This window comes from Notamacropus eugenii, chromosome 5 (genome assembly GCF_028372415.1).
Source record: "Notamacropus eugenii isolate mMacEug1 chromosome 5, mMacEug1.pri_v2, whole genome shotgun sequence".
NCBI classification, from domain to species: Eukaryota; Metazoa; Chordata; class Mammalia; order Diprotodontia; family Macropodidae; genus Notamacropus; species Notamacropus eugenii.
Window position 1 is genome coordinate 342,399,239 of NC_092876.1, and position 24,825 is coordinate 342,424,063.

The 24,825-nt window shown below is 41.0% G+C and overlaps 2 protein-coding genes across 8 annotated transcripts in view; one reads left to right on the forward strand and one right to left on the reverse strand.

Annotated features, from left to right (window-relative positions):
* LOC140506526 (protein mono-ADP-ribosyltransferase PARP14-like) overlaps positions 1-14,216 on the reverse strand; it is an 83,924-nt gene extending 69,708 nt beyond the window's left edge. For 2 of the 6 annotated variants that reach the window (XR_011967962.1, XM_072613803.1), the window contains exon 1: positions 8,819-10,139. Coding sequence is in view for 3 of the 6 variants with exons in the window: in XM_072613803.1 (XP_072469904.1) it covers positions 8,819-9,008 (190 nt within the window). In the remaining 3 variants the exon portion in view is untranslated. Of the gene's footprint in view, positions 1-545; positions 619-8,818; positions 10,140-11,417 lie in introns of those variants that run through there. The other 4 variants (XM_072613799.1, XM_072613798.1, XM_072613801.1 and 1 more) reach the window with 4 other exon arrangements.
* A 9,009-nt stretch (positions 14,217-23,225) lies between these two features.
* PARP9 (poly(ADP-ribose) polymerase family member 9) overlaps positions 23,226-24,825 on the forward strand; it is a 51,299-nt gene continuing 49,699 nt past the window's right edge. For both annotated transcript variants that reach the window (XM_072613805.1, XM_072613806.1), the window contains exon 1: positions 23,226-23,634. The gene's annotated coding sequence lies outside the window, so the exon portion shown is untranslated. The remainder of the gene's footprint in view (positions 23,635-24,825) is intronic.

Genomic DNA, 24,825 nt, shown 5'->3' on the forward strand with positions numbered 1-24,825 from the left:
CAAAAGGGAAAAACCATGAAAAAAATTAAAATAGTATGCTTCAATCTATATTCAGACTTGATAGTTCTTTCTCTAGATATTGATTACATTTTCTATCATGAGTCTTTTGGAATTGTCTTGGATCATTGTATTGCTGAGAAGAGCTAAGTCTGTCTTAGTTTATTGCCACACAATGTTGCTGTTATTTTATACAATACTCACTTCACTCAACATCAGTTCATGTAAGTCTTTCCAGGTTTTTCTGAAATCTACTTGCTCATCATTTCTTATATCACAAGAGTTTTCCATTCCCTTCATATACAACAACTTGTTCAACAATTCCCCAACTAATTGACATTCCCTCCATTTCCATTTCTTTGCCACCACTAAAAGAGCTGCTATAACTATTTTTGTACACATAGCTTCTTGTCCCTTTACTATGATATCTTTGGGATACAGACCTAGTAGTGGTATTACTGGATCAAAGGTTATGCATAGTTTGATTGTCCTTTGGGCATAGTTACAAATTGCTCTCCAGAATGATTGGATCAATTCAAAACTCTTACCAACAATGCATTAGTGTCCCAGTTTTCCCACATCTTCTCCAACATTTATCATTTTCCTTTTTTGGCTATGATTTCTCATTGCCAAGAATAGTAGCCTTTCTTCTTTGACTTCTTCCAAGACCATTTTGCAGCACTTTGTCTATTCTCTCCAGCACCTAGAACAGTGTCTGGAACGTTGTAAGCACTTTTTAATAAAAGCTCATTTATTGACTAATTGACAGCTGATATCCTTCTTAATATTCTCTTCCCCCTCTGCTTCTATAACAGTTTCTCCCTGGTTCGCTTGCTGTTTCTTTAGCTGCCCCTGCCTTGTCTCTTCCAGGCATTTCTTTTCCTTATCTAAGCTCTTAAGTTTGGATAGCCTCCAAGGCTCTGTTCATGACTATCTCCTCCCAAAAGACACACACAACTCCTCTCCTTTGGTTATTATATCCACTCCCATGGCTTTGGGAAACTGAAGCAGACAGAAGCTCAGTGACTTGCCCATAGGTACACTGTCATTAAGTATCTGAGATAGAATTTTCCTAGAAGTCTATCCCGCTTTCTTAGAAGCCATAACCAGGCTTCCAGGATGAAAAGTGCAAATGTATCTGTGACCTTTCCCTTCTATATTCAATCGCTATCAAATTTCTAAATATCCCTTTCTCTCCATTCTATTGCCACTATCCTAATTTAGGTTGTCATTACCTCATTTTAATTATAAATTTTTCTGAAATTCATCTTTCTCATCATTGCCAAAAAAAGTTCTTAATACAAAAACTTAATATCATTCTTCCCTTCAAAACCTCTCAAAAGTTCTTCTTTCATTCATACAAAAACATACAAAGCAGAAGTAAAAGAAAAACAGGAGAACAGAAAATAAGTACTTGTTTCCCTATTTATAAAATGAAGATAAGAATGCTAAGGAACTAAAGAGGCAGAAATGAGTACAGAGTGCATTCTAGGCAAGTGGATAGTTGGCAAAGATGGGGAAATGGATGTGGAGTAGAGCTGGGTGAAGGCTACATAGAAACAGAAATTCAGCTAAGCAAGGACAAAATACTGAGTTAGATACTCTAGGTAGAAAGGTGAATAAGAGAGACTCCCTGACCTCAAGAAACTTACATTCTAAGACAGTGAAACATGTGCCCAAATAGATACAAGGTAGCAGATAAAGTAGGATACTGATTGATTCAAGAGTGAAAGATCACTTCCAGCACTTGGCACAGTGCCTAGCATATAGTAGATACTACATCTATCTGTATCAACCCAGTGCTAGGCACTGTGCCAAGAGCTGTTGTTATTTTACAAGTATCATCTCATTTAATCTTCACAATATCTCTGCCAAGTAGGTGCTATTATAATCCTCATTTTGCTACTGAAGAAATGAGGCAGACAGAGGATAAGTGAATTGCCCAGGGTCACATGGCTAGTGAATATCAGAGGCCAGATTTGACCTGAACTCTATCCTCTGCACTACCAGATGCCTCAGGTGGAGGCTTGGGAATTGAATGATGTCAAGGTTGCCTGAATAGAGCCTAAAAGGATATCAGTGAATAGATACATATGGAAGTCGGGAAGGAGAACTGCTTTTTCTTAATTCTAGGAACATAAAGGCTCTTGGGAAGGACATGGAAGAAGAGAAGGCAGAACAGAAAATAACTTGGGAAAGAACATAACTACTAAGTAAAAAGAGGAAATGTTTAAAGCATTTCATGAGTTATCTCAGTTGTTCTTAACAACCTTGTAAGGGAGATGGTATTATACTATGCAGTTTCACTACCTCGCTGCCCTGAGTAAAAAGGAGTGTATGAAATATGCCTGGAAAAGTAAAAAAGAATAAGACCTTGAATGCCAACCTAAGTCACTTATATTTTATCCCATAAAGAAGGAGGAACCCAATCCCTGAGCCCCTTATCTCAGTTTTGCCTCTAAGTGCCCCACTTTGATAAAGGATAGGTGAAATGGAAAAGGGGGAAGAGATGTGCTATATATGTGTACGTATACATGTATATGTACATATATATGCGTATATATATATATAGATATAATTCTCAGCCTCCTCACTCACCTTCCATCTATATCTATGAATTAACATTTTTATTCCTTCAAGACCCAGCTCTGATCTCACCTTTTCAAGAAAACCTCTCCATCAAACTCCTCCCCTGAGCCAGGAGCAAAATCCCTCGCTCCCAAAGTCTTTTAAATTGGACTCTGGACCATTTTTCTTTTTTAGTCCTGACCTGAGATTACACTGGTGAAGAATTCTCCCCCTCAAAGGCACTCCTACTTCAAAAGCAATCAGCAGTTGCTTAGAGTGGCTTAGAATGGTGCTCAGAGGCACTGAAAGATTGAGGCCGGAGATCCCTGCTAGGATGTGGAGGTGACAGTCAAGGGCAGGATTTGAACCCAGATAATCTCTAGCCATATGTTGCCCCAAACTCCTTTGACTCTGCTTAAAAAATTGGTTTTGCTTTGTATTATAATTAATTTCAGCAGGTGTGAGTCCATTATAAAGATCAGTAGTTAATATTGTTGCCAGATGCTTCTAATGATTTATTTCCCAGACTGTCAATCTAACCTTAATAAGTGTCTGTGATTTTGACAGATTCTCCTCCTAGATCAAAACAAAAGGAATGTTTCCCCATTCAATCCCTCCCCCAGTCAGGAGTAAATGTTGAAGCAAGTATAGAAATCCCCCTCCAGTATTCAATAGTCACCTAACTGTTGATACTGTGCCTGGGCCACACCTGCAATTGCCCAACCCAAAGACAAAATTTCTCTAAGTGGTAGGGCTAACTTTAAGGGCATTAGGGACATGTGGTTCATAGATTTAGAGTTGTAAGTTGTCAACTGATTTAAAAGGGGGGGGGGCGCTTAGACAGCCACCTGGTCACCTTTATTTTACAGTTGAGACTGAGTTGCAGAGAGTTTAAGTAATGTGCCGAATGTCACAGTGGTTGTAAGGGGAACAGGAGTGAATCTAACCTAATCCTGACTGCAATTGGGTTCAAATTTTTGCTCTGTCATTTAATTTACATGGAAAAATCCCCTCTATAACACTATGATTATGACTTCTGTTTCTCTCTACTCTGTGGCTGCTGTGACTTTGTACTGACTGTCACCCATAAATAGAATGTTCTTCCTCACCTCCACCTCCTGGTTCCCTTCTAGACTCAGCTCAGACACCATCTTCTGCAGGAGGCTTTCTTGTCCCCTTTCTACCCTGTCTTCCTTTTCTTTCGTCCCTTTCATGTGAGATTGACTCCAATCTACTCTGAATATATCTTGTAAGAACAGTTGTTAGCATGTTTTCTCCCCTAAAAGATGAGCTCTGAAGAGCAGGGACCATGTATTTGCCTTTTTTTTGTTTACCCTGTACTTAGCACAGTACCTAGAACACAGCAAGTACTTAACAGTACTGACTGCCTGACTTTCTTCTGGCCTCAGTTTCTCTGTCTGTAAAATGGACTAAGGAGTCTTTTTCAATTGTGACATCTGATAAGCTTATTCCTCTTTCTCCACCCCTCACCTCACTTCAGCCTGGACTCTAGCCCCTTCCCAGTACTGCCCTTCCTCAACTCCCTGGAAGAGAAACATCTCAGAGCATCACATCTGTGATGTGAGCACACACTCGCCCTATCCTGATCTCCAGGGGCTTTGGAAGTAGCACTACAACTTCTTTAACAACTTCTTGGGGTAAGGGGGGGGGGGCGTTGAGACCCCAGGGCCTATCCAGCACCAGAGGGAAATAATCTGATTCCTCCCTCTTCCTCTCTAGCCCTAAACCTAATTGCCAGGTTTTGAAAACTTTCCCTTTCGTTTTCCTGGAAAAGTCCCTCCCTAGCTCTTATATTTTTGCCCTATGGCTGTAAACAACTTCCCTGTGACTGACTGCACTAGTCAGTCACTGGTAGCTTCCCCTTGGTCAGCAGCCACAGCTTTGCCTTTCAAACCCTCTTGGCTTCCAACTGTCAGAAATTAGACTTTATAGCACTTCTCATCTGTGCAAAACAACAAACTCGAATTCCCCTTGCATACCACATATGAGTTGAATTCAGTTTCGTTTTCTCCTAAAGACCTCTCTCTGGCCAGCTTTTTAAAAATTGCTTTCTGCTCCCTAACTCAGAAAGCCAATCTATATGACAAGGATAAAAAAGGCATGAGGGGAAAAAAAAGTCAGTTCAGTAAGATAAACCGATGCATAAATCAAGTCATAAGACCCACTCATACCTCCTACTATGATCATGTCTCTTCCTTCCCTTAAAAACCCTCCTCATTTGATCCAAGTTCAATCTCCACACAGCTGTCAAAATGATCTCCCTAAAACTCAGATAATCATGTCACTCTCCCCTATTATAAGCTCCCATGGTTCTCTGTCACCTTCAGGACAAATATAAAATGCTGTTAGGCTTTTACAGACCTTCACAACCTGATCCCTTCCCACCTTTCCCCTCTTCTTAGACTTTACTCCTGTCCTTTTACTAGTCTAGCTTTACTGGCCTTTTTGTTCCTTAAGCACAGTCCTCCATCTCCTGACTTCCCCTGGCTATTCACCAGGCCTGAAGTACTCTCCCTTCCCACCTCTGCCTCCTAACTTCTCTGGTTTCCTTCCAGACTCAGCTCAAATACTACCTTCTGCTGGAGTCTTCTCTGCCTCTTCCACCCCTCCAAGTCAACCACTCTATGAGATAGTTAAGTGCCAAAGCTGAAATTTAAACATGCTTTTTTATATAAAAAAGGAGTAGTGGTGGCAAGATTTGATTCCTCCCCTCCATTACATTTATATTGCCTGCTCTTTAATTTAGGAATGAAGCTTCGCAGTCAATCATTTTGAGTTATAGGATACTCAGGTACTATGTCAATCAAATTTGAATTGTAATTTTTGTCAGTTCTAGATCTTCTCTAAAATAAATTTTAATTATTATGCAATTCATCCACTTGATTTTTCTTTTACATATCCTTGTTCTCTTTTCAATATTCTGGAGTATGTTAAACCAAGCCTCATGAGGTTTTGTAAGGCAGACTTGTCCAAACTGACATAGGGTAGGGAAGTAAGGGAGCACAACCTGCAGTATTAAGAAACAAGCTGAGAGGCCAGAGGCCAGAAGGATCAGTGTGACTTGACCTGCATTTCCCTGACCCTAGCTGTGTTAGCACACAGCAAACCTCCTTTGTTAATATATGTTCAATACAAGTGCCTCATTTCAACCCAATATCAAACCTGAACTATGGGAATGTTAGCTTAATTCTGACTCCTTTGATCAGGAAAAAAGGCCCCAAAGACTTCAACCCAGGGGAATAAAATGATCATGTGAGTTATATGCAAATACAATTGCAGGACTTGGAATTTCCATTCCTTCCTGCCTTCCAGCTTTCAGGACAGGAACCTTTCCTTCCCCTGCCTAAATATATAGCACAAGTCACAGGAGCAGGAACCTATATTTTTATACTTCAATCAATCTTTCAAACTTTATGCTTGGGATAGGTCTTTGAAAACATTCCTAAAAACACAGAATCTTAGAATTTTTAGAACTTTCAAGGAACTTTCCAGAGATTGACTCATCCAGATCCTGGATTTTATGGATGAGAAAACTGAGGCCCAGAAAGGAGAAACAGGGAGAGGAGGATGACAAGAACAGAGAGACAAAAGCTAGAAGAAGAAAGGGTAATGGGAGACTCAAATACAAGAAGAAGAAGGAAACTGGAGAACTGGAAAGGATAAGAAGATAGAATTCTAAGAAGAAATATTGTGTCTTCTTTTCCTCTCTTTTCTCTTTCTCTGATTTCCTTCTTTCTGTTTTCTCTTGTTTTCTTTCTCTCCCTTCCTTCTTTCCTTCCTTCCATCCTTCTTTCCTTTTGTCCTTTCCTCCTTCCTTCCTTCCTCCTTTCTTTCCTGGTTTTTTGTGGCATTTTGTGACTAATTTTTTTGCTACCTTGGGAAAAGAAATCTGTTAAATCAGCTTTTCTATTCTTTTTTTTTATTTTACATTGTTCTTCCTGAAAAATTTCACCTTTTCTCTGGATTATGGGGAAAAGAAGTATTTGTTGTCACCTCAACGAAGAGTAAGCATTTATGGGGAGAACAGGGATCCAAGTCCTTCCGGAAGCTAATTCTGGGACTAGCAATAGCTATGCCTTGGAAGGTGCAATTGTTGAAGACAAAAATTCTGCTTAGAGGGAGTTGCCTGTGATTAAAGTTCTTCCTGATCTATAAAAAGGGCTTTCTCTCTCTCTCTCTCTCTCTCACACACACACACACACACACACACACACACACATACGCGCACACACACACACACATACACACACACACACACACACACACACGATGTTTTCCATCTAAGACAAGGAAGAAGTCATGGGGGTGGAATTCTAGTGCATCAGGAAGATAGCCTCTGGATCCCAAGGACTGATGGGGGCTACAAGAGAGGTCTGTTGATTAAAAAGAAGAAAAAGCAAAACAAAACAAAAGAGCACCTGGGTGGGATTTTGAAATGCTTAAATCTTTGCCAGATGGAGTCATATGAAAATGGCTTGTCATTGTATACTACTGCTTTTTGTTGGTACCCTAATACTTAAACAAATATTTGTTGAATACTACTAGAATCAAAGAGAGAGTAAAGCGGATAGGTTGCTGGTTTTGGGAGTCAGAAAGACCTGAGTTTAATACCTTCCTCAGATACTTACTGTATAATCCTCAGCAAAAGACTTAACTGTTCACTTTCAGTTCCCTTGTCAGTAAAATGGGAATAATAATGGAGCCCAACTCATTTTTAGTGTCAGATCTGTATTTGATATTGTGTTAGTTTGAACATTTTATATTTTTGAAGATATTCCTCTATTTCTTTTGCCTTCTCAGTTTTGTTAACATTACCATGGATGATAGCTTCTGGTTATTCTCTTTATTTCTTCTGACATAGGACAACTCTTCGGGAAACTTAAAACGGCTACTATAGGAAGGTTAGATTTAGCAATCATAATTACCTTGGACTGCTAGAGGGCACTGTAGTACAGAGGACAAAGCAGCAAAGACTGTTTCTGTCTCTCTGTCTCTGTCTCTGTCTCTATCTCTCTCTCTCTGTCTCTCTCTGTCTCTTCCTCTCTCAGCAAAGTTATCTGGACATACTCCCTTTTCACCATTAACTTCACCCTTCAGGTGTCCTGTTTTTTCAGCATCCTGACTTATCCAGTGGATGACTTTGCTTTCTTTAAAAGAAAGCTTATCATCTACACTATCATAGACCAACAATGTTCTATAATATTTCTTAGCTTTATATTTGCTCTCATTGTCTGTTTTTGTTTCTTCTGTACTCTGACACTGTTGCTCAGAATCTTAAAGTAGAGGTAATTGAAGGTTTAACTCTTTTCTTCTCTTCTACCTCATTATTATTCATACCTGGAGGTTCATTGATCTTGAACCCCAGATAATGGCCTCTATGAGTGACAAGAGGTAGTAACTCAATCCTGAGAAAATCCAAGGTCCAGCCCACTCAATCAAGGTTTGGGGAATACAATGGATAGTAAAACCCCAAATGATCCAGACATAATCTTGGTTGCCTTTTCCCACCCTCCCCTCCCCCAAGAAACAGCTTAGGTCCCCCTCAATTGGCAGTTCTCTTTTCCACTGGGGTAGTTCAGTCACATTCCTCCCAGAAAGAGTTTGTAGGTCAAAGGATGGCATTGTGGGGAGATTTCTGGTTTTCTAACAACAAGAAGGAGGTGAAACCACCCAACTATGATGAAAGTTGGCACAAAGAGGATGGATTCCTTACCTTCCTGGGTAATCCTAAATTCCTGAATAATGGTGAGAGAGAGCCCACATTCAACCCCAGTGAAATGAAGCAAACCTTCAGAAGAGGCTTTTAAAGGGGTAGAAATTTATCCCACCCTTAGGGACCTCTAGGTAGTGCTGCCGCCAGAATCAGGAAGAACTGATTCCCCATGTGACCTCAGATATTTACTAGCTATGTGAACATGGACAAGCCAGTTAGCTTCTGACTCAGTTTTCTCAACTCTAACATGGACATAATAGTAGCACCTACCTCCCAGAGTTGTTTAGAGGATTAAATGAGATATTTTTAAAGACCTTAGCAGGGTGGCTGGCACATAGCAGGCTTTATATAAATGCAAGCTTTATTATTCTTAACCCAAGCCCTGTTTCCCAGTGCCCCTTCTCCTAGCCCAGGCTGCCCTCCACTTTGTTGCCCTCTCCCAGTTCACCCTGTCTCCATGCAGCCTTTACTCCCACTCCAGTCTCTGTCCAGAGGCTCCCCCAGCCCCTTTCTGCTCACCTTCTCTTGCCAAAAACTCTACCCAGAAAGTGCCTTCGGTGGGACCGGCTGTGATCGTACACTCGCCTCCCCCGGACTTCTTCGGGCTTTGGAAATACTTTTGCAGTTTCCTCTCTATTCCAGAACAGAGCTTGGGCACCAGGACCAGGACCCGGTACGGCGGGTCGGAGGCTGTGCCTTCAGCGGCCATCAAGGCAGGTGTAAGCTGGGAGCCGGGGCTGCGACGTTTGTTCGCTGGGCTCTGGAGGGAGTAACTGGGGAGCAGAGAGGGCAGAAGCGGGGGTGCAGTCAGCACTCTCTCCTTGCTCTTTAGACCAACTTCTCTCACCCCACCACTCCACCCCAGATAGTTTTCAAACTTTCAGTTTCATTTTCTCAAAACTCCTTTTTTATTTCCAGACATAACATCCGTGTTTCTGCTTGTTGCAGAAGATGCTACTTCAGATAAGCAAAGGCTGTGCTGGGGTCCTCGGGCGGGAGGAAAGAAAGACCAACCGGGATCTTCCAAGAATCACCTTCTCCCGGCTCCCCGCCTCGACCCCTCCCGTACCAACACATCTCTGATCATTTCCTTTAGGCTGATGAGAGAGCGCTTGGAAAATGGGGTCAGCTCTGCTTTCAGGGTCTTGTTTGGGGAAAGGAATTCATGTATAAAGCTGTCAAAATTCCAGAAAACTTGAAGCCATGAAAAGCACCAACTCGTGTCTCCTTTTTAAAAAAAGACAGCTCGTGTTTATTGATAGACTCTGATTTTGAATTCAGGCAGAGCTTTACAAGGCCAGCCAGGAGCACCTTTCAGCCCCAGAGCTTTAGTCTCTCAGGATCATAGATTTAGACCTGGAAAAGACCTCAGACATTAGCTAGTTCAATGCTCTAATTTTTAAAAGGAGGGAAATGAGACTCAGAAGTTATGATTCACAGAAGGTCCCACTGGGAAAGGTATAAACATTTCTGTTGCACTCACCATGAGTCAGTTCACTGTGCTAAGTGTTAAACTAATACACCTCATTTGATCCTGAAAACCCTTTCGAGGTAGGTGCTGTTAATATCCCATTTTGCAGTTGAGGAAACAGAAGGAAATAGAGGTTAAGTGTGTTGCTTAGGGTGAAACAGCTCATGTCTGAGATTGGATGGGAATTCAGGTCTTCCTGACTCTAGACCCAGTGCTCTATCCAACACACACCTAGCTGAGTCTGGGACTAAGAAGCTGAGCCAGAATTTTCAAAACCAGGAACAGTTTATGGCACCAAATTTTTGTTCTATTAATTATTAAGTTAAACAGAAACATCTTTAGTTTTGGTTTAAAGAAAAGAACATTAGAATAGCTAGTGTTACTTAAATGGGAAAAGCCAATTTTATTCGCATTTATTATTACCATCTAGATGTTGAGCATGTCTTGAAAGACAAACATGTTTTTATTATAAATAACTTATTTGATCTACACTATCTTGAAGTCAACTGTTCAATGTGTTTATACATTCTGTTCCAGAACTTTTTGCTACATTTGAAATTATTCTGTCAACTTTTAAATGAATTCAGTTGTATATTTGGAATCATCATCTTACAAAAAAAAAAAAAAAGGTTTTGTTAATAGTGTCCTAGCAAAATCTCATCCTCCTAAGACAGGAACTAAGGAGAGGGATGAGCAGCCTAAGGAAAATAGCTAAAGTGCAAGATTTTTTAAATTGGCTTTAACAGGTAGCTGTAATAAGATTAGGTAATTACATATACCAAATACAAAATTTAGGTTCCATATTTTTTAGTTTTTCAGTTGTTATTTGAATTTGCCAACCTAAAAATATAAATTCTCTGGGCTAGTGATGTTTATATTAATGCTATTAAAATTTGGGCCAACTCTCACTACCTGACCTGGTTATTGTCATAGTGAAATAGAATTGTATTAAGATCTCTTTTGAGCTCTTCCATGGCCTGAGCCCACTGAATATTTATTTTGGATGTTTGGGATACAGAAGCCTTGACTTCTGTGTCTTTCCCTGATGGTAAGCATTGCTCTTCCTCATCTGAAAGGATGGGAGGAGATATCTATTCACCAAGAAAGTAACCTTCTATGGTCTTATTTTTTTTTCCCTTTTCTGGGCATTTTTCCAGCCAATTACTTGACTTCTGAGTTTCCTCTATACACCCATCTCACCTCCTGTTCCGCCCAGCTAGCACTTGGGGTCTGAGATTCAAATGCTGCTTCCCAGCCTCAGGGCTTTCAGCAAGGGTGGGGCTGTTACTCAGTGTGAGATAAAGTTCAGGTGGTCAGGTGGGGGCAGGGCCACCACATGGGGCTCAGTTCCCTCAGGGGATTTATGCAGAGAACTTCAACAATGGATTTGAGCTCCTTCCTGCTTTGGGAGTCCCTGTCTGCTGCTGCCTCAGCTGCTGCCTCCCGAGGGGGCCTGAGTCATGGGGACACCCGGTCCCCTCCCTGCAAGTCAAAAAGACCCTCTCACTGACCTTTGGCATCTGTGAGTGGAGGGACCTGTGCTGCTACTGGAGATTCTGTCCCTGAAGCCTGCTCGGATCTGCTCCCCTTGGTGCCACATGGCCAAGGCAGGGCTGGGCTCTGCTCTGGGTCCGGGACCCAACATACCTTTCGTGTTGGTTTTTCAGGTCTCTCTGGAACAGAAATCTCCTCCACTCTGTTGTTCTGTGGCTTCTGCTGCTCCAGAATTTGTTGGGGGTTCTTCTTTACAGGTGTTTTATGGGCTGTGGGTTTGGAGCTAGCATATGTGTGTCTTTCTACTCCGCCATCTTGGCTTCTGCCCAAAATTCTTCAGAAATTCTCCCTTTCATCCATAGAAAAAAACAAAGCAGCAGTAGAAGAAAAAAAGAACAGAAAAATAAATACTTGCTTTCCAATTTATAAAATGAAGATAATAATGTTAAGAAATTGAAAAGGGAGCCATGAGTGGTGAGGAGTGCATTGTAGGCATGTGGATAGTCTGAAAAGATGGAGAAGTGGATATGGAGTAGAGCTGGGTGAAGACTACATAGAAACAGAAACCTGGTCCATCCCTTTTATTTTGTACATGAGATTGAGCTGTAGAGAGTTTAAGTCATTTGCCTAATGTTTCAGTGGTCATAACAACGAATATAATCCAGGGCTCTTGACTCCAGTTGGACTGGGGTTTAAATCTTGGCTCTGCCACTTAATTTACACGGACAAATCACTCTTCTTTACAACCCTATGCTTTCTGTTTTTCAAGCATGTCATGCCATCTCTCTATTCTGTGGTTATTGTGACTTTGTATTGGCTGTTGCCCGTAAATGGAATGTTCTTCCTCCTCACTTTCAACTCCTTGCTCCCTTCTAGACTCAGCTCAAACACCACCTTCTGCAGGAGGTTTCTCCTGCCCCTTCTACACCCTGTTGTTCCCTTTATTTTTCCCTTCCATCTGAGAGTACCTTCTATCTACTCTAAATATATCTTCTAAGAACATAGTTGTTTGTATGTTTTCTCCCCTATAAGAAGATGAGCTCTGGAGGGCCAGGACCATGTTTTTGTCTTTATTTACCCTGAACTAACCACAGTGCCTAGAACAAAGTAAGTACTTAACAATTCTTAATGTCTGTCTGACTTTCTTCTGATCTCAGTTTCTCTATCTGTAAAATAGGAGAAGTTAGACTAGATGATGTCTAAGGGGTCCTCTTCAATTGTGGCATCTGATAAGCTCATTCATCACTTTATCTATCCTTCATATCACTTCAGCCTGGACTCCAGTCCAGTACTAACTTTCCTCAACTCCCTTCCTTACAGTAAAAGAGGAGAAAAATCTCAGAGCATCACATCTGTGGTGTGAGCACACACTTGCTTCTTTCTGATCTCCAAGGGCTCTGGAAGTAGCACTGCCACTTCACCAACTTCTTGGGGTATGTGGAGTGGTTGGGACCCCAGGGGTCATCCAACACCAGAGGGAAATAATCTGATACCTCCCTTCTCCTCTCCAGCCTTGAATACTTTCTCTTTCATTTCCCTGAAACTCAAGCTCTTGTTTTTACCCTTTAGTTTGTAAATGCTTTCCCAGCCAGTTACCAGTAAGAATCACTAAACTTTCCCTTGGACAGCAGCCCAGTTTGGCCTTTAAACCCTCTTGGCTTCCAATTTTCAGAAATTAGACCTTACAGCACTTCTCTCCAGTACAAAACAGCAAACTGGAATTCCCTTTGCATACATGGTATGAACTGAATTCAGTTTCCTTTTCTCCTAATGACCTTTCTCTGGTTTTTAAAAAATTGCTTTCCCCTCCCTAACACAAAAATCCAACCCATATAATAAGGAAGAAAAAAAGCACAAAGAAAAGGCAATGCCTCTCTTTATACTTCTCCAACTTCACTGGCCTCTTTGCTCCTTAAGCACAAGCCTCCATCTCCTGACTCAGTGCCTTTCCCTGGCTGCTCCGCAGGCCTGGAGCCTATTCCTTCTCACCTCTGCCTCCTAGCTTCTCTGGTTTCCTTCTGACAGCTCAAATACCACCTTCTGGTATTTTTTACCTCTTCCACCCCTCCAAGTCAAGCTATGAGCTAATTAAGCGGCAAGGTTGAGATACAAACCTGCTTTTCTATATAAAAAGGGAGTGGTGTTGGCAAGATTTGTTCCATCCCATTACAATTATATTGTGCATTCTTTAATTTAGGAATGAAATTTCATAGACAATCATTTTACATTGCACAGTACTTAGGTATTAACTAAGTTAAACAAGTTGCATTTTTTGTCAGTTCTATATCTTCTCTGATAAAAATTTTTACTATTATACAATTCCTCCCCTCATTTTTTCTTTCTCTTTCTAATACTCTGGAGTCTATTAAAGCAAGCTTCATGTGGAGGTTTTATAAGGCAGACTTAACCAACTTGACATAAGGTGGGGCACTAAGGAGAAAGAATGATAGAGAGCAGAACCTGTAGTATTAAGAAGCAAACTGAGAGGCCAGAGGCCAGAAAGATCAGTGTGACTGGACCTGCACTTCCCTGACCCTAGCTGTGTTAGCACACAGCAAAGCTCCTTGTATTAATGTCCAATGTAAGTGCCTCACTTCATCACAACATCAAACCTGAACTAAGGGAATGTTAGCTTAGCTCTGAGTCCTATGACTGGGTAAAAGGGTACAAAGACTTCAACGCAGTTAAATAAAATGGACATGTGAGTTACATGCAAATACAGTTGCAGGACTTGGAGTTTCTATGCCTTCGTCCTTCCAACTTTCAGGACGGGAACCTTTCCTTCCCCTGCCTAAATATATAGGACAAGTCACAGGAGCAGGAATCTATATTTTATACTTCTATCAATCTTTCAAACTTTATGCTTGGGATAGATCTCTGAAAACATTCCTAAAATCATAGAATCTTAGAATTTTTAGAACTTTCAGGGAACTTTCCAGAGAATGACTCATCCAAACTCTTGATTTTATAGATGAGAAAAGTGAGACCCAGAAAGAAGAAATAGGGAGGGGAGGGTGAGAGAGACAAAAGCTAGAAGAAGAAAGGGGAATGGGACACTAAAGGAGAAAAAGAAGAGGGAAATTGGAAAACTGGAAAGGTGAAAAGATAGAATTCTAAGAAGAAATAATCTCTTTCTTCTTTTACTCTCCTTTCTCTTTCTCTTCTTTCTTTTTCCTTCCTTTCTCCTTCTGTCCCTTCCATCTTTCCCTCCCTTCTTCCTTCCTTCCTTTCATCTTCTCTTTTCTTTCCTTCTTCCTTCCTTCCATCTTTTCCTTTCTTTCTTTCCTTCCTTCTTTCTCTCTGTCTTTCTTCTTTCAACATTGAACGTTCAGAAAATGAATAGAACTCAGAATAAGCAGACCAATATTTATTAGCCATGTGACTCTGAACAAGTCACTTAACCCTTCTGTTTTTTCAATTTCCTTTTCTATAAAATGAGTGGTTTAGATTTAGAGAACCTCTAAGGCTTTTACTCTATGTCTGAGTACATCTGTGATCCCTTAACTTTCCTCAACTTTATAGCCAGGCAATTTGTAGCTAAACTTTTGCTACCTTAAGGAAAGAGATCTGTAAAATGAGCTTTTCTATTTCTTTTTTAGTTTGTTATGTTGTTTCTCCTAAAAAAAATTCCACCTTTTCTCTGAATTATAGGAAAAGAGGGATTTGTTCTCACATAAACCAAAAAGAGGTGGAAGGTTATGGGGGGGAGACCAGGGATCCAAGTACTTCTGGAAGCCAAGTCTGGGACCAGCAGTAGCTATCCCTTGGAAGATACAGTTGTTAAAAACAGACATTCTGGTTAGGTGTTGGAATTCTACTGTGAGATCTGCTTGATCTATAAAATACACTTTTTGTCACACACACACACATACGCACACACGCACACACCCCAAATGTCAGCAAAAAAGGATGTTTTCTACCTAGGACCAAGGAAGAAGTTGCCCAAGTGATTAAGAGGCTTTTCTTAAGAGGTCTAGTCATGGGAGTGAAATTCTAGTGGACCAAGAAGAAAGGCTCTGGATCCCAAGGACTGATGGGGGCTACAAGAGAGGCTTGTTGACTGCAAAGAAAAAAAATCCCAGCAGAGAGTACCTGGGTGGAATTCTGAAATGCTTAAACCTGTGCCAGATGGAATAATGTGAAAGGACTTGTCACTGCCTATTACTGCTTATTGGTGGTACCCTAATACTTAAACAAATATTTGTTGAATACTACTAGAATCAAAGAGATAATGAGGCAGATAGATTCCCAGATTTAGGAGTCAGAAAGACCTGAGTTTAAAACCTTCCTCAGATCCTTTTTGTATAATCCCCAGCAAAAGACTTAACCATTCACTCTCAGTTTTGTCCTGTGTAAAGTGGGAATAATAATAATAACTCTCAGCACACTTTTAGTGTCTGAGCTTCATTTGATCTTGTATTAGTTTGAATACTTTATATTTTTTGAGATATTCTTGTACTTCTTTTGTGTTCTCACAGTTTTGTTAACACATTACCATGGATAATAGGTCCTGGTTATTCTTTTTATTTCTTCTGATGTTTGTTGTGAGAACCAAAAGACATATGATAGCTCTTTGGGAAACTTGAAGGACTACTATGAGAAGGTTAGATTTAGTGATTATAATTACTTTGGATGACTAGGGGCACTGTAGTACAGTGGACACAGATGTAGTAGTACAGAAAACTACTGAGAGGAAAAGACCTGCTCTCTTTCCTTCTCTCCTCTTTCCCCTCCTTTCAGTTCCCCTCTCTCTTTCACTCTCCCCCACCCTTTAAGGAAGTACCTTTGATTCCTTTTGGTTGAATATTACAGTCATTTTCAGATGGTACAGACACACCTACCCACAATAAAAATGTCCCATATCACAAACATAAGCCATTAAGCAAAGCATTCATCTGAAAAGGTGTGCCACTCTCTCTCCTTTATTTCACCGCCCCCAACAACAGGAGGAAATAATGTTTTATTATGTATTCTTTGGTCACCTTAATCAGAGTGCATCTTTCTAGTAGTGTTCTTTTCACTGGTGTTTGTGACAGGACCAGTACCTATAAGGTTCTCAGTACTCCTACCCCATAGGTAATGATAGTTCATTTCCACCAAAGAAAGTATGTCCAAGATTTGATTGGTCCAAGGCTAGGCTACTTTGTTTACAATAAGGGAAGGAAAATATGCCCAAGATTAGACTGTCCCAAAGGAACTAAGGACACCTAGCTGTGATGTCAGCTTCCTGGTGACCTCAGGACATGTTGGCCAGGTGTCCAGTACTGATTACCTCAGGGCATAAAAAGGCTAACTCATCTTGATCAGAGCCCTTCAAACCAGACTGAAGTCCCAAGACCAAATATCACTACTCCCCAACAGTGGCCCTTCTTAGAATGATTCCACATTTCATGTGGAAAGGAGGGGGTTCAACCTACCAGAGCTAAGTGTTGTTTCCCTGTAGAGCATCCTTATTGTACCATGGCTATAACTGTTGAATGATATCTGTGTATCTTCCCTCATTCCAGAATCAGACTTAAACTACCAGTGGATTAGCTCTGAGTCAAGCCCAGCCCAAGGCTGGAAAACAATGTCATTGAACCTATCATCAGGGTTAAAGGCAAAGGATAATGCATATACAGATAGGATGATCTGATGGCCAGGTGAGTTGTTGTCCTTTCTGGAAAGGGACCAAAATGACATCACCATGATAAAATGAAGTTTCATTGTGTACGACTGTGGCTGATCAGACCAATGCAAGCTCAGAATGCTCTACCGCAGGTTAGGCACAGATACCCTGTGTGAATGTTTGGGGTGGATACTCTAAATTGGTGTATCCTGTATTTCCTTTGTGCTGTTTCACTTCTGCTTTGCTTATAGAGCACACCACCCTTTCTGATGTGGGAATGCTATGCTGAGTGGTCCTGTGCCAGTGTCTCCCATGTCTCACAATGAAATCCAAAATTCTTGAGAGAGACCTTGAGAGTGTTCTTGTATCACTTCTTCTGACCATCATGTGATCGCCTGCCCCATGTGAGTTCTCCATAAAATAATCTTTTTGGTGAGTGTATATTTTGCATGTGGCCAGCCCATTAGAGTTGCAGAGTTGATGGCCAGGTACTGTAATCTGGCACACTCTGGCAAGAGCCCTTCTGGCAATGTATGATCAGTTCTCTCAGTGGAATAGAGAGAAGGCCTCCATCGTGGAAGAGTGATTAACTTAGTGAGTAGTGTAAGAGAGGGCTGACAGAGAAAGAAACCTGAGGACTATTCTTCCATGGTTACTGTTAAGCATCATGGAACATCTAAATTGTCACCATAAGAAAGAGTTAAGTAAACTGATTCAGAAAGCTCTGTGGCTAGAGAGAGAACTCTTGTTCTCTAAAGGTAGTACAATGAAAGTAGAGAGTTGGCAGCTAGTTACTAATAGCAGATGTTATAAAGGTGAAATCCTTATGGAGACAGGGACTAAAAGACTTCAGACAATGAGTACTCATTCATTGACTAAGGGGCAAAACTATAGTCTCTGTTGCATAAGTTTCAGTGAAAAGGATGCTGCTTTTTTGTAAGATTGCAGTTAGAAGATATGAGATTGAGATAAGAACTGAGAATAAAGACTTGTGAACTGGTGGTCTGAAAGTTTGAGGCAAATTCTATTACTGCTCAGAGCGGAGGATGGGAGGGCTTTCACTAGCAAGGAAGGAAATAGGGATATTTCAAGAGAAATTTAAACAGCAGCCTGAAGATTCACTAAGGCAATGACTGCTAAGGGTATCATACAGAGAGCCTGTGGGGAGACCCTCTCTAAAATAGAGTTCCATTGGCCTGGCAGGTTCTCAGAAGACTGATTCTTGAAGCCAACTAAATAGATGCTCTATATGGAGATGATTTTTTGTCTTTTTTTAAGTGGCTAAGTTGGAAACTTTTTCTCTACTTGGCCTTGTAGAAACCAATTGCCACTGAAGCCTCCTGTGGGATCTGCAAGGAAAGGAGTAAAACCCCTAAAGGAATTAGATTAGAAGTTTATACCTTCCCTTACCATGACCTTTCACAGCCTGTGATCAATCTGCAGAAGGGGCAGTTAGGCTCTGCCTTCTGGTGGAGCCCTTCCTGAATGGCATTAGCTTTTAGCTATGGGTTACACCTGTCATGTAGCAATATAGGTATAGGCAGATATACTGGTGAAATTTTATCAGCATATCAGGATAGTGGTAGCTAGGGCAAATTTTGTTAGTAGTAATAGGCACTCTGGGGATGGCTAAAAGAGGCATGCAAATCCCCATTATTCTGCTAGGTAGGCAGAGAGAGTGATGCCATTTCCCAGAGAGAGCTTTGTATGTGGTTCATGACATATCAGGAGATGAGGTGCTAATAAAACTGTATTAAGAGAACTAGGCAGCAGAGACTCTTTAGTCCCACCTAAGTCTAAAGGATCTCTTAAAGTCCATGCCTCATTGTGATATACCAGGTTCCTGGACACTGACAGCTAAGCTACCATCATACGAGGGAACCTTTAATGAGCCCTTAAAGGGGTAACCTAGCTTCCAGTGGGAGTGGGGGTGCTTATAGAGGGCAGACTATGGAAGGAAGGGGTGTTATGAGCTCTTAGGAGTTGATACCTATGTAGACCCCTTTGACAACCTCTTTGCAAGTCATTATGGGTAAGGCCAGAGGGAAACCCTTAACATTTCTTCAAGCAGCACATATAGTCAAACAACATCAAAGCCTCAGGTAAATGAAAGGTATTTCCTCTATAGACGGTGATGAAAAAAGGCTGAAGTATTTCACTGTCTTAACTGCCCTTACAATAACCTTACATGGCCTGTGAGAAAGGCAGGTGGAACCTGGTGGCTTACAGTAGTCTTCAGAGAACTGAACAAAGTCATCATCCCCATTGCTGCATCCTTTTCTGATCTCATAATTGTGGTTGAACAGGTAGCCTGGGTCCAGGGTGAGTAGAATGTAGTTCATGACCTCACCAATGCTATTTTCTCTCTACCTGTGACTGAGACTACCCAGGAACAGTTCGCTTTCACCTGGGAATTGTCAGCAGGCAATCACAACTTTGTGAAATTTATGTGAAAAACTAGGTTTATTACAAGAGAAATGAATATGCATGTGGAATCCTAAGCAAGCACAAAGAATTCACAATCCAAACAGAAGTTTGCATATATGTGAAACTGAGAAAAAGAGAGGAGCAAAAATAAAAATCTCCACCAAAATGGGAGTGACAGGGGAGGAGAAATCATGAACAATTAAAATGGTAATCAGGGCACTGTTTCCTCTTGGGAACTGCTAGATTATGAAAATATTATGGTCAGCTTATCTACAAGGGTTCCAGGTACACAAGCAAATTCTCAGCCTAACGCAGACTGAATGATGCCTGTCTAGATTCACAAAAGGAAGTAGGAAAGGGGGTGGGAATACTAGGCCTATAGCCAGTAAAAAGGTAGAGAAAGTCCAGAGTGAATACTGGAGAGGGATGAGGTGTAGTTGGTCTGGTGCCCTCCTCAAATGGAAGTTCTTAAAAGAGCTGTCAAATCAGAAGGCAAGTCCACGTAGGCAGAGTGTATTTCCAATAAGTGAATTTGAGGGCTGAAATGAACTTCAGAATGAACAGCCTGAGGAATGTTAGAAAACCTCTCAGCAATACTATCTTCTACCACCTACCCTTTTCCAGAAATGAGCAGACTGAACCATCTGAGTGGAAAGGAAATGTTAACTTGTTTATGTATCTGAATAACAAAGTTATCTGGAAATACTACTTCTTTACGATTAACTTCACCCTTCCAAGGTCCTGCTTTTTCAGCATCCTGACTTATCTAGTGAATGATTTTGCTTACTTTAAAAGAAAATTTGTATATGAAGACAATTACAAAACACTTTTTGCACAAATAAAGTCAGATCTAAGTAAGTGGAAAAACATCAGTTGCTCATGGGTAGGGCGAGTTAATGTAATAAAAATTACAATTCTACCTAAATTAATTTACTTATTCAGTGCCATACCAATCAAACTACCAGATAATTATTTTCTAGAGCTAGAAAAAATAATATCAAAATCCATCTGGAAGAAAAAAAGGTCCAGAATATCAAGGGAACTAAGGAAAAGAAATGCTAGGGAAGGAAGCCTAGCCCTACCAGATCTCAAATTGTATTATAAGCATCAATTATCAAAACCACTTGGTACTGGCTAAGAAATAGATGGGTAGACCAGAGGAATAGGTTAGATACTCAAGACATAGTAGTCAATGAATATAGCCATCTACTGTTTGATAAACCTAAGGACCCCAGCTTCTGGGATAAGAATTCACTCTTTGACAAAAATTGCTGGGAAAACTGGATAACAGTGTGGCAGAAACTGGGCATAGATCAATGCCTGACATTGTACACAAGAATAAAGTCCAAATGGATATATGATCTAGGTATAAAAACTGATACTATAAACAAATTAGGGGAGCAAAGAATAGTGTATTTGTCAGATTTATAGCAAATGAAGAAATTTATGACCAAACAAGAAAAAGAGAACATTATGAAGTACAAAATGGATAATTGTGATTACATTAAATTGAAAAGGTTTTGTACAAACAAACCCAATGCAACCAAAATTAGGAGGGAAACAGAAAACTAGGAAAGAGTTTCTTCAACTAGTGTCTGTGATAAAGGCCTCATTTCTAAAATACATAGAGAATTGAGTCAAATATACAAGAATACAAGTCATTCCCCAATTGATAAATGGTCAAAGGATATGAACAGGCAGTTTTCACAGGAAGAAATTAAAGGCATCTATAGTCACATGAAAAATGCTCTAAATCACTATTGATTAGAGAGATGCAAATCAAAACAACTCTGAAACATAACACCTATCAGACTGGCTAACATGACAAAACAGGAAGAAGATAAATGTTGGAGAAGATGAGGAAGAGTTGGAACATGAATTCATTGTTGGTGGAGCTGAGAGCTGATCCAACCATTCTGGAGAGCAATTTGGAACTATGCCCAAAAGGCTATAAAAATGTGCATATACTTTGACCCAGCAATACCTCTTCTAGGACTGTATCTCAAACAGATCATAAAAATGGGAAAGGGTCCCAGATGTACACAAATATTTATAGCAGCATTCTTTGTGGTGGCCAAAAACTAGAAATCAAGGGGATGCCCATCACTTGGGGAATGGCTCAATAAATTATGGTATATGAATATAATGGAATACTACTGTGCTATAAGAAATGATGAACAGGAAGACTTCAGAGAGGCCTGGAAGGACTTATATGAACTGATGCTGAAAGAAAGGAACAGAACCAGGAGAACTTTGTACACAGCAATAACCACAGTGTTTGAGGAATTTTTCTGGTAGACTTAGTCCTTCATTCACAGCGGTGCAAGGACCTAAAAAATTCCCAATGGACGCTTGAGGCAAAATGCCTTCCACATTCGGAGAAAGAACTATGGAACTACGTTGCAAAATGAAACAGACCATTTTCTCTTGTGTTACATTTTGTTTTGATTTGTTTTATGGTTTCTCCCATTCATTTTAATTCTTCCATGCAACATGACTAAGGTGAAAATGTATTTAATAAGAATGTATGCGCAGAAGATTGCATGCTGTAGGGAGGGATGGGGAAGGGATGAAGGAAGAAGGAGGAGGGAGGGAGGGGAAAAAACTTAAGATATATGGAAGTGATGGTAGAAAACTGAAAACAAAATAATTTTTAAAAAATAAAGTTTGTTATCCAGGCCTTCGTAGGCCCGTCATGTTCTACAGTATTTCTTAGCTTTATATTTGCTTTCATTGTCTGCTTTTGCTGCTTCTGCACTTTGACCCTATGTTGCTCAGAATCTTTATGTACAGGTAATTAAAGGTTTATCTGTTTTCTTCTCTTCTACCTCATTATTATTCCTATCTGGAGTTTTACTGTACCTGAACCCCAGCTATGATAGATAAGGGATGGTAACTCAAGCCTGAGAAAATCTAAGGTCCATCCCACTCAGTAAAAGTTTGGGGAATACAGTGGATAGTGAGAACCCAAATGATCCAGACATAATCTTGGTAGCCCTTTCCCACCCTCCCCTCACCCAAGAAACAGCTCAGGTCTTCCTCAATTGCCAGTTCTCATTTCCACTGGCGTGGTTCAGCTACCTTCTTCCAAGAAAGAATTGTGGATCAAAGGATGATATTGTTGAAAGATTTTTCGTTTTCGAACAGCAAAAAGGAGGTGAAACCACACAATATGATGAACATATATTGATCTGTCACAAAAAGGATGGATCCCTTACCTTCCTTGGTAATCCTGAGTTCCTAAAGGAAGGTGAGAGAGGGCCCAATTGTAATACCAGGGAAAGGAAGCAAACTCGCAGAAGAAGCCTCTACAGGAGCAGAAATTTATCCCACCCTTAGGGGCCTGTAGGTGCTGGGACCAGAGTTGGAAGAACTGAGTTCCAATGTGGCCTCAGACATTTACTTAGTTATGTGACCAGGGGCAAGGCACTTAACCTCTGCTGCAGATTCCCCCATTTTAATTCCTCTGTGTTTGTTCTTTCTCTTGTACTTCATTTGTATAAGATAATTACTCTTCTAGCTGTTCTGGAAAGGTTTTACTTTCTGAAGTCATACCACTCAAGTCTACCCCAATCATTCTTATAAGCTACCTAATTACTAGTGACAATCTTAGATATAGGTTTTATATTTTCAGTAGCATCTACCTGTTAGAGTTATTTCAAGGATTAAATGAGATATTTGTAAAGAGCCTAGTACAGTGCCTGACACATAGTAGGCTTTATACAAATGCAAGCCATCATTATTCTTAACCCAAGCCCTGTTTCCCAGCTCCCCTTCTCCTGGCCCTGGCCCAGGCTGGCCTCCACTTCGGTGCCCTCTCCAAGTTCACCCCGTCTCCCCACCGCTGCCTTTCCTCCCACTCTGGTCTCTGTCCAGAGGCTCCCCCAGCCTCTTACTACTCTGTTTTCAAAAACTCTACCCATGAAGTGCTTTCGGTAGGGCCGGCTTTGACCGTGCACTCGTGTCCTCCGGACATCCAAAGGCTCTGGGAAGACCTTTCCAGCTTCTCCAGTTTAGAGCAGAGCTCGGAGATAAGGAACAGGTAGGAGCTGTAAGAAGCGGTGGCAATGGCCATCACGTCGGGATTCGTGAGTCGCTGGCGCTGGCTGCGACGTTGGGCTCTGGAAAGAGTAAACGCGAAGTAGAGATGTCAGAAGCAAGAACACAGTCAGCACTCCGTCCTTGCTCCTTAACCCAACCTCCCCCATCTCGTCCCCTCCCTCTGTCCCTCACGGAGATGGCTTGCAAACTTTCAGTTTCGTTTCCCCAAAGCTGCTTTCTTATTCCCAGCCGCACAGCCCAGTTGTCTGGTTGTTGCAGAAGACGCTACTTCAGGTAAGCAAAGGCTGTGCTGGGGTCCTCAGGGGGTGGAAGGAAAGAAAGACCATCCTGGACCCCCCTAGAAGCACCTTCTCCAGGCTCCCCGTCCCGATCCCTCCTGGACCAACACATCTCTCGGACCAGGACCCCTTGCTCACTTCCATTTAGGCTGATAAGAGAGCGCTTGGAAAATGGGGTCAGCTCTGCTTTCAGGGTCTTGTTTGGGGGAAGGGGATTCACATATAAAACTGTCAAATTTCTAGGACACTTGAAGCCATGAAAACACCAACTCGTGTGTCTCCTCCTTAAAAAAAAAAAAAAAAAAAAGACAGCGCGTGTGTATTGGTAGACTCTCGCTCTGAATTCAGACAGAGCTTTACAAGACCACCCAGCAGCACCTTTCAGCCCCAGAGCTTTGGTGTCCTGGGGTCGTAGATTTAGACGTGGAGGAGACCTTAGAGATAAGCTAATTCAACGCCCTGATTTTAAAAAGGAGAAACATGAGACTCAGAGAAGTTGTGACTTACAGGAGGTCCCACTGGCAAGGGAATAAACATTTCTTTTTAAATTTTGATTTTTTTTTGTTTTATATGAAGACTAAAACATAAAAGAAGAAAACATTATAAACTTAAATACAAAATAAGAAAAGAAAAATGTTGTGTGCACAGCAGAACATAGGAGGGGATTCAGAATACATAGCCGTAACTTATGCCTTTTCCCTATTCTGTCCCCTTCCCCTCTAAAGCTCTCACCCTTATCCTCCCATTCACCTAAATATAAAGACCCTTCTATCTCCACCAACTATTCCCTCACCTCCCTCTAAAGATCCCTCCTTTATCCTCTTCCCCCCTCCTTATCCCCTTAGAGTTTTATTTCTTTATAAATTTAGAGGACTTTTATACTCTTCTAGATGTATATGTATGTTTCCCTCTTAAATCCATTCCCAGTGAAAGTAGGTTCCCAGAACTAACAGCCCCACTCCCCCATTTAATTCTTCTGTGTTGGTTCTTCCTCTTGTACTTCATTTGTAGAAGATAATTACTCTTTTAGCTGTTCTGGAAAGGTTTTACTTTCTGAAGTCATACCATACTCAAGTCTACCCCAATCATTCTTATAAGCTACCTAATTACTAGTGACAATCTTAGATACAGGTTTTATATTTTCCATATGTAAAGTAAAGATCTTCCCCATTCATTAATAGGCCTC